This window comes from Pocillopora damicornis, chromosome 9 (genome assembly GCF_964200805.1).
Source record: "Pocillopora damicornis chromosome 9, jaPocDami1.2, whole genome shotgun sequence".
Lineage (NCBI taxonomy): Eukaryota > Metazoa > Cnidaria > Anthozoa > Scleractinia > Pocilloporidae > Pocillopora > Pocillopora damicornis.
Genome location: NC_142678.1, coordinates 13,147,876 through 13,161,781, shown reverse-complemented (window position 1 = coordinate 13,161,781; position 13,906 = coordinate 13,147,876). Strand labels below are relative to the sequence as shown.

Here is a 13,906-nt window from a genome sequence, read left to right as displayed (position 1 = left end):
CAGCCCGTCCTTCTCCTCCGATACCTCCACCGCGTCAACCACCAACTCGTAAGGCGGCTCCACCTCGCCCCCCTCCACCGAATATGAAGCAGTCTGGAAAAAAGAGTGATACCACAAGTGTTAAGAAGAAGGAAAACGAGATGCGCCACTATCCAAAGGATCTAAACCCGTTTGCAAGTTCCAACGGTACCACCGATAATGACTGCTCGTCCCAAAATAGCGGGAAGGCCTCCAGCGCTCGTCGCCAAAGGCATAAAAGAAGACGGAAGAACTCTAAAAGTGGAGAATACCCGATGGAAAATAATCCATTTAATGATACTGATGAGATGAGCGAGACGCCCTCCAGTACTCGTCGTCAAAGGCGTAGAAGAAAACGGAGAGAATCCATGAATGAGGAATACAAAATGGAAGACATCTCATCCAGTGATGCTGATGACATGCGCAACAAGCCCTCCAGTACTCGTGGTCAGAGGCGTAGAACAAAACGGAAAGAATCGAATGGTGAAAAATACAAAATGGAACACAATCCATCCAATGATACCGATGAGGAAAATAGTTCGTCAGTCTTGGAGTCGACCGATACTTCTGACATGTGGTCTGTTTCTTCATTGGAAGATATTCAGTTTGTGGTGAACACAGCTGTAGAAGAAGAGATAAATGTAAAGACTGCATTACAAGGCTTGGCTGCCAGCGATGGAAAAGACAAACAGGTTGACCGAGAAGGTTCTGGTGACTCAAAGGCCCAGTCATTCCCATCTGATAAGGTCTCTCCTGACGATCTCTCTTTCACAAACAAGGATAATGTTCCTGCAAGTATGGGATCAACAAACCTTGATGCTTCGACTGCTAAAGATTGTTCAAATGTGGGCGAGAGATCAATTATCAATCAAGTACAACCTTCCGAGGAAGTAATTGCTATGGAAAAGTGCCAGGGTGGAGACAGCTGTGGTAAGTTGTTCTGTAAGCATACCACAGAATAGATCCTAATGAGCGGAAATTATTGGAAAACAGTGCATCTTTATCCACCGAACCCGAGAAAAGAGTCATTAGAAACATTCCCATCCGCGCGCAAGTAAACCTTCATTCCCGACTATTGCTAGTACTTTGATTGCTCTTAACCAAATAGATTTAATTGCTTTAATATCAACTTCATCAGAATGTGTATATATTCGCCTGCTCTTTTCATCATTTAAGCACATGTATTTTCTGAAATCTTCTTTAGCTTCCATCGTAAGCAGTCAGTTCCCAGAGTTGGCCATTTATGTGGAGACAGAGATTAAGGTTGTCGAACACGAGTTGCTTTCATTGCACAAGGTGATGGTTAAATTGGAATTACAGATGAAAGAAGCAATAGACACTGAAGGTTAGTTTTCTATTTTTTTTTACCTTTGCATGAGTCAATATATAAAACCTAACATACTTGCTTCAAAAGTGCATAACAGTGATTTTCGAGAGCCACTATCCTGAGTCCCTAGCTTCAAACCTTTCCAACTGTTCACTTTCGTCAAATAGCAGCCGAACTATCCTGCTAGCTGACAGGAATCTTTCGGGATTCGAAGTGCTTATTTTCCCTCACGCAACGCTAAAGGAAAACAGTTTCCTTCCTAGGAACAGGTAAAGTCTGGAAACAATTATTTGGGTATACCGTCGCGCCAAATAGAGGGTGATGCACGTGTAACTAACTAAACACAAATTAAATGCAGCCTTCTTTAATTTACCCCTTTTAGATTGTGAGGCCGAGTTTGAAAGCTTATCACTTGACTGGTTAGCGCTAAATAAGTTCCGTTCTGAACTTGACGAAAGGAAACAAGACCTTCTTACTCTGTAAGTACATCTTATCCTTATAAAGCTGTTTTAAACCTTGCCGGATAGTTGGGAACAAGTCAATATGCCCAATTAATACATACATATTCAATAACCAAAGCGAATGATTTAAATTAAGTGTATATAAGCACTCCTTGTTTTCATTAAGTATTTTGATTCCTTGCATTGTATTTCCATTTGAAAGTTTATCGTATTAAAGCCTTATCTTTCGTCTCTGTTGTGTTCAGTTCCAGACAGGAAAACCGGAAGGAGTGTTTGAAATTCTTACGTCAGGACCTTAAATGCCTGTTTGAAGTCAAAGGTGGGAATCAGTTTCTAAGTTATTTCCTCAGTGTGATAGTACTAAATTTTCTCTTTTATGATGTTAAACAAGTGGTTTGTTACCCACGTCTGGGTTTTTTATGCAATCTTTTATTTGTCTGCTATCGTATGGCGAGTGATGTTTTATTACGTTTTCTGCTGCAGGTTGGAAGAAAACCGAAGAACACAAAGATCAGGAAAAGAATGTCCTGGATCTTATCCTCAAGTTGACCAACATGGACTGAATAACAAACGGCATTAAAAGTAAGAATCTTGCAGTTTAATTCAGTTGAAATGCCTTTGGTTCTCTTTTTGTAATCTTACTTTCCATTCTATAATAAGTTTGCCACGGATCATCAGGATTATGTTGGTTTTAACAGACTTCATTATGAATAACAATGGCTAATTCTGCTTTTTGCTTTCCTTTCCTTTTGCAGTTTCGATGCACAACTATTTCCTTATTTCTGGTCTGACTTGTATAGTAACATGTTTTTATAACAACAAAAGATTACAATCTCTTGCTTAAAATCCTTTGTAAATCTATAAATTTTGGGCAGTTTCATTTTTTCAATGTAAGGCTCTTTCTCTTAGAGAATCATTCAGATATTATCCTTGAATCATGAGATTACTTTATTTGTCATACAATTTTTCATGTACATAACTACTATGAATTCAAATAATTTTTATTGTCGTAAAAATTTTCATTTTTTAACATAAGTAATTATCTTTATCTTTTCTCGTCTTTTTTTCACTTGCTCAGAACTATTTCATGAGTATAAACACCTCTTTTGTGAATGTAATATCTTAAGTTCAGGGTCACGGACAAAAGATCTAACAAGGTTTCTTTCATTACGACCCTGTTATCTTTTATTTTGATTACGTTTTATTTCAAAGGTGAAGGTAGATAGATCTAAGGTGAAGTCGTAGTTTACGTATTTCAATTTAATGGCTTTGTTTTCTTCCAATCAGATGCGCTGATATAAAATCATTTGTAATGAAAGTGACGTAAGCGGTTACAAGATCACTGCACGTAACTGAATACTTCACCTTTGGCACTGCACACTTTTTTTTTTGTTCGTACTTTTCTTTTTTTTCTGTTATTTTTTTTCGCTTTTTTGTTTGATTTAGTTAGGTAGGTTATGGATCTCCAGGTACTCATTCTAAGGTAATCCGTATTTTCAATTTTAACTTAGGTTTTTTTTAGGTATTTTGTAATTTGGGTTTGGAATCTACTTTTGCAATTTTCTCATCCTCTCCTTTTTTTCTCCTTTTTTATGATTTTGGGTTGTTTTTGTTTCCTTTTCCTTTTTTCTTTCGTTCTTTCTTCCTTTTTTCTTTTTGAATAACATTGCCCTTTTCCACCACCTGTATTAACAGCGATTCGAACGCTGTGGGTTATGTTGGGTGGTTTTCTTGCTGCATGCGTCACTTTTCTTTGCGATCAATCCATATGAGTGCTGATGATTAACCGAATGCTAAGACAAGGACACTGGGACTCATTGAGTATAACGTCACGCCATTACTTCACCAGGGAAAGGAGTAACGTAATCGCCTTAGTTTTTTTCTTTCAAATTGACACGAGATCATTTTTGATTCAATTGTGAGCATATTGAGTTGCCTAATTTTCATTGCGATTTTTTTCGCTATCTCCTCATTTTACCTTGATTTAGAAAATAATTGTAAATAAATGTAAATGAAAAAGAAACACGACATTTCCTAAGTCTTTTACAAAGTCCATCTTCTCGCCCTTTTGCTGTTGATTTGCCAATAAAAAAGCAATTTCTTATATTTCATTATTCCCATTAGTCACCATACCCTCACCGCGGTTCGGATTATTACCCTCATAGGCATTTCAGATTTGAACGATTCATGACCTTGTTTTTACGGTTTTGATGAAAATTGTAGCCATTTTTTCCAGTTGTGACCGGTTTATAAGGTCAACTGGTCCAGCTCAGATCGACAAGAACTCAGTTGAAACGGTCAGCGATAATTAAAAAAGCCAAACGGTTGACATGACAAAGAACTAGACTTTTTATTACTTAAAAAAAATTTTATTAAGCAACAGCCAAATAGGAATAACCACATTTTATAACAGAGTCCCACCGCGCTCTTTAATCTCTCTGCCATTGTTGTGTGCCCGGCGGAAATTTATTGCAGCTTTGCTCGCTCGAACCTTCGTACGTAGTTAACGAAACATGTCAGAAGCGTCGTGAAACTACAAGTCTCGGGGCGGAGGATGAGGGGGGGGGGGCCTGGTGTTACTATGCCACTGATTCTGGGCATATCAAAAAACCAAGGAGGTTGATGGTGCAGAATGCGGAAACATTTACATAATTTAAAAACCTCAATTACCCTGGGACTCACCCAAGATACATAGTGGTGACTTACATCAACCTGGCGTAAATTTGTGGTTTGGGTGTAACTTTAAATTTGACGTTTTAAAACCGTCAACTTTACAACATTTTTGAGACGATCTCCATTTAAAATAAAAACCCCGCGTCTCCCCATTACGTTTTCTTCTATTATCTTTATTCTTATCATCATTACTATTATTACTATTATTATTATTTTTATTTCTATTATTATTAGTATTATAATTACTATTATCATTATTATTTTAACTTCCATAAATCATTGTGATTTTTTCTGATCGCCAATTTCTTGGTTTGTTAGAAGCAAGGAACATTTCCGTGGAGCTTTCAAATACCAATTTTAATTTTGTATTCATTCCAAATTGCGGCGTGGCTAAGAGCTCACTAGTAAGAGCTATTTGTAAGGGCGTCCTCGTATCACTGGAGTAAAACAAAATTGCTATCGTATTGACAAGTTTTCATTCAGTGCCTCTAGTGTTAAAATATCACTTAGTGATTATTACTACAATAGAGCACTCAGGAAGAATTACAATCACAGGAACGTTCGCAGCTCATCTGAAAGGTTCATTTTACGCCCTTAGATAAAGAAAAAAAACAATTTTGGTGTCGCTCGAGCCTGTTGAACTCCCCATGGATGTAACTTCTTGACAGTAGACAAGCATAGGATATCACAAGTTCTTGTCTAGTACAATGAAAACAGATTTCACTCCAGTCCTCCTTGAGCGTAAGTTAATAGTTAACTTGAAACCCTAATGAAGCTTTATCAAAACACCAACCTACCTCTCATTGTCCAGTTTGTGATTCTATCTTTAATTGTATTTTTTAGGGCGGTCTAAGGTGGGAAGGGGAAAAAGTTCAAACTATTATGGCTAGGATTGTAGCTTGTTCAGTATTGTTATCACACCTCACATCTCTCCGTACATTGTAAGAATTTCGTTAGTTCAAACGAGAGGATCAGATCGGAAAGGGGAGGGGCAAGGGGGAGGGGGTACTAATGCACGCCTTTTTTCAACCAAAGTGTCAGGCTTGTATCAGCTGACTGTTAAATGTTTCCTTTATGAATAAATAGGAAGAAAACACAAAAAATACAATTACCTAAATCGTTATGAAACGACTTTAAAGCCATAATGGTACACTGGTGAGGAAATGTAAAGAAGGACATCTTTTTTCCCAAATGCATTTATTTTTCTCATTTAGCTACTTCTACTTCAACTGCTATGGAGAAATTTCAAGTTATTCCAACCGGCCTCAATCAATGTAGCGCACTGAGCGCGCGCAACATGCATTCGAAGCAATTATTTTCATGGCAACATGACATCACGATGAATGAAGCAGAGATCCTTGGAGTTCATCTGAGAGATTTTGTGAGAAGCAGTGATGGCTTGTGTTCTCATACCGTTCCGTCGGGAAAAAGCAAGAGCTGATAATTTTTTGATCACAGCATCTGTTTCACTATTGAATGTTGAATTACGCAAGAAAAAGTGGTAAGGGACACGATAAAGTATTTTCTTTCTCTCTTTTCTATTAAGAGTTTAGTCTTCGAAGCTGCTTGTGTCACTAGAGTCAAATTCTTTTTTTACTTTTCTGATTAGAAAATGATCAAAAGTTAAACTCTGAAGAAGCATGCAATTTTGGAAATAATATAAATTTCACTATGATTAATTGAATTGAGGAAAAAAAATATGCGTTTTAGAATTTGGTCGAGTTCGATTTCACTGTTGAATACCGCGTGAGACTTAAGTAACAGAAACAAAGGGTCTTTCCCCAAACTGAATATTGTTTGCTCTTTGAAGTTGCAAGACTCGGTGAAAAACAAATACTAAGCTAATTGGTATTTTTCACTGCGGTGCTGCGAGAGAAAGTTTTTGATAACGGTCAATCATTGACAGCGAGAGGGAGGGAGGGGTACGTTTTACTAGTTACCAGTCTTGGCATAGAGACATCATGGCGCCCGCCTTGAAGATACAATGTACTTCTTTGCCTTTCGCCGTATTCCAAAACAACAAAAGATGTAAGCGCATCTCAGCCCTTGAATCATAAAACGCCAATCGCTTATACAAGGGTAGAATCCGCACTGAACACAAATACGGTTAACTATGGCAACTTTTTCACATTATGCTGACATTCGTGTTTTCTTCCTCAATTAGGTATCCACACAAGCTTGCAATTTTTTGGAAAAAAAGGAAGGCGAAATACAGTACAAAGGTAGTCAACTTAGACTTTGGATCTCGTATCTTTCTCTCTTAGCTCATTAAACGTTATTGATTTCTTAATCGTCAGTTTCAGTTAAAGAAATATTTCTTGCAATTACTTTTTCTCTCAGCCTGTAGCATGGTTTGGAGGTGTTGAAAATGGTTATCGTGGTGTTCATTTTTGGCCTGAGCCTGATCCAGTAGATAGTAAACTTACTCTCCTCAAGGTAAGTTTCAAACAAAGGCAACATGAGGTACAAATATGGGGACAGATTTCCGTAAAGTGCCACAGCATTCGGAAACGAAATTGTGGTCCAAAAGGCTTGCTTTCGTCATAGTTTTCTTTATCCAAGAGCTCTCTGCATAACGAACTATGGGGAAGTGCGGAAATCTCGGCCAACTTTTTGAAACCATCGTTTTCGTAAACATGTATTGAAGCCTTCCTTGCTTTTTTCTTACGCTTGCTGCTTCCTCCGATTCAATTTGCGTTACGTTTTAAGAAATTTTGAAATAAAAACAGTCCATCTTTCGTTGTAAAGGTTTCTTGAAGCCACAAGGTTTTTAATATGGCTTAGCCTCTTGCGTTGGATTTACTAAGTAATATTATGCTAATTTATTAATGTTAAATCTATTATAACTTTCATTGTAAAAGTTCAAAGTACGATAGCTGAAGAGAAAAAAAAAATTATGAAATGCTATTGAATCTATGAAACATTTGAGGACAGATGATTAAATTTAAATTGCCAAAACCATGACATGAACTTTACTTCACAATAACGCTCCCTGGAAGTTAAAAGACACTGCACTGGCAAAATTAGTAGGGACCTTAACCAGTCAGGAGAGTGATGCCAAGGAAGACAAACTGATTAAAAAATAAATCTATATTTTTGTTCAGAATTTCTTGAATGACCACATAAATGTTCTCACTGTCTCTAACAGTGCCACATCTCAACCTTTGCATAATGTGTGTGAGCCACATTGAGTTCCATATTGAAAGTGAAACAATTTTCTGTCAGTGTTCCTGTACACAGACCACGCTAAATTTGATTACTTCATGTTGTTGTTTGGCCAAGGACAGCTTCAACATAAAAAAAAGTTCTAAACGCTAGTGCTTAGCTATTGTTCTGCTCATTCGGTCTTTTGTTTTGCCACATCTTTGTTTCCATCATTCTCATGGTTTGTTCAAGGTCCCTAATATTGTTGTTATCAAGTTTGTTTCTTTATTTTAAAACAATGTTTATTTGTATTTGTAGAACCCAGAGGATGAAATGACAGAATATCAAGAAAAGCAGTGGAATATTTACATCTGTAATGTAAGCTTTTCCCTTTTCAATTTTACATGAGCATGTAGTTGCTCTTTGCCTTTGACATTATTTTCACTCCACACACTTTGGAGTAAATCTGAAAACTGTTCATCTTCCTCTTGCTTCTTTGAAATCATTAGGTGTTCCCCAGTGGTCGTCACCAGCTTCTGGCCACTGGCTGTATTGATATCAGCAATTACATTACAGAGATGCCTGGAAAAGTGGATGTTACTGTCACCCTTAAGCCAGCAATCAAGAAAGTTGTTTCTGGTAAAATTGAGTTTGAATTATCATGGATTATCCAGGAAGATGATGGAGTCATTCAGTGAGTATCCTTCAGTAATTCCCATAGCTAGTTATTGTAATGATCATCCAGCTTATGTTTGGCATTTAAAAATCAGTTACTATGATAATGTTATTTTAGATCCATGAACTTGATCAGTAAACTTTCAAAGTGAGATATTATCTATTGTGCTGCATTAGCAAGTGTCCACTAATATATAAAATATAAAAGTTCACTTGCTCAATGGTTTTTATTCATGCAATTATTATTTGTTTTTATTATTATTATTATTATTTACAGTCCCACAGATGAAGAGATATGGGAAGAGATAATGCAGGAGGTCAGGGAGGAACAAGCAAGAAGAAAAGCTGAGGGAAAGACAGCAAAATATAAATCTTTGAAAAAAAGAAGGTGCAGGAAATGTGGGTGCTCAAGTAATACAGACATTGCCACTGAAGAAGACAAAAAGAAAGATAAAAGCAATGAAGTTGGCAGCTCAAGTGGTACAAACATTGCTGTTGGGAAAGATAAAGAAACTATTGAACAACAAGGTGGCATCTTCCCAAATGCTGAACCTCAGGTGGATCCCTCATCTGGCAGCAATACCAAAGTGGGGTCAGGAAAAGTCACGAGGCAGTCTTCACCTCATCATGCACATCTTAGCCCTGCTCCACCCCAACCACACCCATCTGCTAACCAGGGACTGCCATCAGAGAGTGAAGAGAAAAAAGGGGTGCAGAGTAAAAGGAACCTTCATAAAACTGTCAGGTTTCAAATTGATGAACAGCCTGAGGTATTACATCTTGTTGTACATGATGAAGAAGCACTGGACTCCTTGCCTGTGTTGTCCTCAGAAACTTTTTACAGAGAAACAGTTTTCATCGAGGAAGATGAAGTTGCAACAAAAGAGAAGTGCATTCTCAAGAGAGATGAAAATTCATGTAAGTTCTGTTTTGTTTCTCAGCCTCCCATTCTAAATGGAAAGGGGCTTAAATTTGATTACTTTTCTCTTGTTTGATCTGATTTATTTTCAATCAAACAGTTTTATTGTAAGACTCCTTGGAACTTTGATCTATAAGCGCCAAATAAAAGTCATAACTTTACATTTTTTATTCTGAATTACAACTATTTTTGTTGATTTTTGATGGCAACTTTTTTGTTTAGCCTCAAGTGGAAGCCAGCTTCTCTCAGAGTTGGCCAGTTATATTGAAGAGGAACTGAAGCTTGTTCAAGATGAATTATTGTCTTCGGAAGAAGTCCGCTCAAAAGTAAAACTTGAAATGCAGAGAGCCATGTCATCAGGTGGGTGATCCATTTCCAAAATGATCAAGTGAAATACCTTGGAATTTTAAATCATACAAAGAATATATTCCATTCGCTTGTTGAGTCAAATTTCAGAGCAGGAACTCCTTTGTTAAAAATCTTATGTTAAGTTCTTTTCCCCACTAATGAGTTATAAATCTTTTACTCCAGGATCTTATAAATAATTCTCTTTACTGTTTGTAGTACAATTCTTATGATATTAGATCAGTAAATTTGGTATTGAATGGACTTATAGCCTGCTTTATATTGTTTTGATATTGTAAGGATAAATTCTGTCTTGATCATTCTCAGGAGTGAAAGCATTAAAAATATTAAAAAACAGCTAATCCCCAAACTAGAGATACTGCAAGTTTTTACACTTATTTCAGGTGTTATAAGCCATGCTTAACTTACACAGCTTATAATATGTATTTGTTTAATTTTTGTCTGTAGACCACAAAAAAGAGTTTGAAAGCTTAAACCAAGGCTGGCTTATATTGGATAGCTTCCATTCCAAAGTGATGAAAAGAAAAGACGACCTTCTTGCCCTGTAAGTAATAAAGACTTATTTTAGAAGCGCAATAAACATGTCCATTATGACCTAAAATGTAGTCTTACATTGTAATCCATGATCCAAAAACTCTGCACAGGTGCTTATATATGTTTACCAATTGCCTTTGATATGGATAACTGATCTATCTATCACATATTGCTTAATTAGTTTCTCTGGATTCATTTTTATTATTGTTAATAATAAAAAATGTGAGCAATGGAATGAATAATGTTTGATTTACAGATTGTGAACTTCCACTGCTTGTCCTTGTTATTTATTTGGGTTTTTCAGAGACTGTAGTGGTTCTGCTTAACTAAAGGTTGAATTTAGCTTGAGGCAGATTTGCATGATTTTCTGTTTTCCTTTCACCAATATAGTGACAAAGGAAAAAGCATTGAAAATTGTCTTAACTTGCTGTGTTCAGATTTGAGACGCCTTTCAGAAATGGAAGGTAAGTATTCAGTTGTTTCTCCTCCTTTTTCTTAGTTTCTCAGTTTAGTGTTATTGGGACTGGTTTAGTGAGCCTTGATTCTTAACCCTTTACACCCTAACATCATTCTGTATATATATAAATACTCCAAAGTGTTGTCTTTACATTTCCTAAGGTGCTGACTGGTGAATTTGTTTAACAACCTTGAGTTTCTTCACATAGTGATCATTTTCTTTATCCTTGTGATATTCTTAAGAGAAATTAGATGCTATTCACTCTTCAGGGTCAAAGTCAGAAGCCAATATGTAGATGATTAGGGAACAATGTTTTGTATTTTGATTTTAGGGTGGAGGAAAACAGATGGGAACAAAGCTCATGAAAAAAGAGTTGCTGGACTCATTGCTGCAATTCGTCATCAGAGCCTTCATGCCTAAATAATGGTAAGAAACAATAATCTTAACTAATTTGAAATGCAAGTTATTAATTGTGGCTCTGTATCTTAATTAGTTGAAATTCAAGGCTTTTAGCTAATTTCATTTTCAGTGTTTTTGATTACTACAATCTAGCAATAAAACATACTGTCTATAATTCTATCATATGAAGTGGTGCAGATGTTCTTATGTTGGTTTATTTTCTTTTTTGCATTTCAGAATGAATGAAAATCCGTCTACTATTTTTGAATATTGGTCATTTGTGTTTTGGATTCTTGTGAAAAAATTGTGGCAAGAATTGCCTTTTAGTAAGAACATGCTGCTGCTCTTTTTTCAAACAAATTGTTCTTGAATAAGTTCATTTATAACAGTATCTTAAGTATGATTTTTTCTAAAAATGATATATGATATTGAGTGCTCTATATTCAGAAAGAAAAATTATTTTGATGAAACATTTTCTCTCACCATTGTAAATAATCCTTTGTAAATAGTCCAAAACATGTTTTGTAAACAGGTCATGGTGCATTCTTGTTTCAATCTTTTAATGGGAATTGAATTTTTAAGAATTAATCTCTTCCTGCAGTTTTTATGAAGCCACTGTAGTTTGTAATAACAGCACATTCCAAATCCTTTTCCTTATTTTGAAATGATGTACTTTAAGTAGTTCTGATCAGACAGATCTCCTGTCTAAATTGTAAACAATATTTTGTAACTAGCTCATCTTATGGTTTGTGAAGTTTATCATCTGTACAAAAACCCTTTATTCCTGCGATATTCATGAAGCCACTGTTAAAGTAACACATTCCAAATTATTTTTCTTATTTTCAAAAGATCTACTTTTCAAATAGTAACTCACAGGTAAAAGACCTAATACTCTGTTGTCAATATAAATTGCCTAAAAATGAAGAAAAACTTTGTTTACTTCTCAAAGATTTTTTGAGGTAAAGCAAAGCAAATGTCAACAGTCGTGCTAAGTGGTTACATGTGCACATGTGGCATTTTGGTTTATAAGTGAATCAGTATTGGTGCTGATGTTGGGGGAACACATTGTAATGGAGACTGAGAGACAATCAGAGCGACTTCAATATATATTCAGAACTTAATCTCTCAGAAATGATGACATAATCGATTCAACTTTCAAATCTGTGACATGTCAGTCCTCCTCATTAATTTCAGCTTGAAACTCTTTCTTGGTGCAGTTGAAGTCTTATTTATCAATCACACATGAAGTTTTTTTCTTTGTTGCATAACATTTTATATGTAACACTCTTGTACTGACATTGGTATTGAGGTCATTATGCAGTGGCTCTGAAATAAAAAAAAAAAGTTAAAAGTTTTTGCTCATAACTTCCTGTTATTATTGGATGGTTTCTTTTAATTTGTAGTACTTTTGTATGTACATTACTACTGAGATCGTTTTGCAGCGGCTTCAAAGTATGAAAAAAAACCTGTAATTATTTTCTGGCTACTTATCATATTATTTTTTAATATTATTTTATGAATGTTGGTTTTGAGATAATTATACAGTGGCTTCAAAGTATGAAAAGAAAAACCTGTAAGTTAAGTATTAATAAACTTTGTTGTTGTAAAGTATGTGATGATTATTATTGTGTTCATGAAGCCATTTAGATCGATTTTCGAAATTAAAGTGATCCGTGATTGCGACAGTTTTACATCACCATTCTCGGTGACTGGGCCAGAAAACTCGCCCCAAATGCAAAACTAAGACTAGTCGCTGCTCACTTTTTCCCGCGCTTTGGGCAGTTTGCTTAGCCTCACTAATAGTTCTCATTGGCTCCTTGACTGACCCTCGTGATCACATTGGTTTATATCTTTCATCATACTGTGAAAATTTACACGACTCGCGTGAGTGAGGAAATTAAAGTGATCCGTGATTGGGACAGTTTTACCTCACTATCCTCAGTGATTGGGCCAGAAAACTCGCCCCAAATGTAGTACTACAACCTAATAAGAGAGATATGTGGGAACTATTAGCTGAGCCGGGCTGATTATTTTTTACAAGATGACTATCGTCCCGTTTTAAAATTACCTTAGCCGGTTAAGATTGAAGAGATCTTGACGCAAGTGTTAAAGAAACAAACCAAAGAAATAATGGTTATGACATTAATTATAACAATAACTTTTCGATCGCAAGACAACCAGCTTAACTCACTTGTCATGTGTCGACTTGGCACTCGGAGAGCTCAGATACACAGTTTGTGCTGTGAGCCTCCTGCTGGTCGATCAATTCTGATAACAAGTAATGTGATAATCAGGATATGTATGGTACCATACGATACGCAGGCCACAATCCACTCAGAGCTTTCACCCCACTTCACAGGTTAGAACTGTTGTGCAAGATTTTAAAAGAAGGAAAATCATAAACGGTTAAAACATTTGCGTAACTGTGTAATCATGGTATTAAAATCACCTGATTGCTAATTCTACACCGTCACCGAAACGTGGAGGGGGACAGGGGGCAGGAGCCCGCGAGAGCAGGGGGCGGGAGAGGGCGGGAAGCGGGATGTATATGAGGGCGGGAAGCGGGAGCAGAAATAAAGAAGGCGATAGTTTGTTGTTTATTACTGGGTATTATTCAATCAAGAAAACTTACCTAGCAAAGTTTTGAAATTTCCATTTAACATCACAGGTGCTTAAAAGAACATTTTGGAAGTAAGAAAACGTAAATTTGTACTCTGGCTGAAAAAATAGCATTACTTCCGGTGAATTTGGAAATCCCTTCAATTAGATTACGTCATAGGTCATGGATAACATGACACATGACACATGTACACGTCTGGCAAGTTGTTGCTGTCGAAAATCTCCTGCAGAGAAAGCGATTCAGGTTCAAAACAGGTCAAATGTCGTCAAAGACTATAATAATCGGCCTCAGTATTTTTCGGTGTGGCAACGAG

The 13,906-nt window shown here is 36.3% G+C and overlaps 2 protein-coding genes across 2 annotated transcripts; both read left to right on the top strand.

Annotated features, from left to right (window-relative positions):
* The first annotated feature begins 1,228 nt into the window (after nt 1-1,228).
* LOC149040215 (uncharacterized) lies at nt 1,229-3,829 on the top strand. Its single transcript, XM_089183047.1, has 5 exons — nt 1,229-1,363; nt 1,728-1,824; nt 2,052-2,125; nt 2,290-2,388; nt 2,562-3,829. Exons 1-4 carry the CDS (start codon nt 1,318-1,320, stop codon nt 2,367-2,369), a joined length of 297 nt encoding a protein of 98 aa, XP_089039173.1. The 5' UTR covers nt 1,229-1,317; the 3' UTR covers nt 2,370-2,388; nt 2,562-3,829.
* A 2,591-nt stretch (nt 3,830-6,420) lies between these two features.
* Nucleotides 6,421-12,526, top strand: LOC149040214 (uncharacterized). The gene is made up of 11 exons (XM_089183053.1): nt 6,421-6,507; nt 6,644-6,701; nt 6,820-6,915; nt 7,942-8,001; nt 8,133-8,317; nt 8,576-9,216; nt 9,440-9,577; nt 10,031-10,127; nt 10,508-10,581; nt 10,906-11,000; nt 11,211-12,526. The coding sequence occupies exons 1-10, from the start codon at nt 6,464-6,466 to the stop codon at nt 10,992-10,994; spliced, it is 1,482 nt and encodes a 493-aa protein (XP_089039179.1). The 5' UTR covers nt 6,421-6,463; the 3' UTR covers nt 10,995-11,000; nt 11,211-12,526.
* Nucleotides 12,527-13,906: the final 1,380 nt, after the last annotated feature.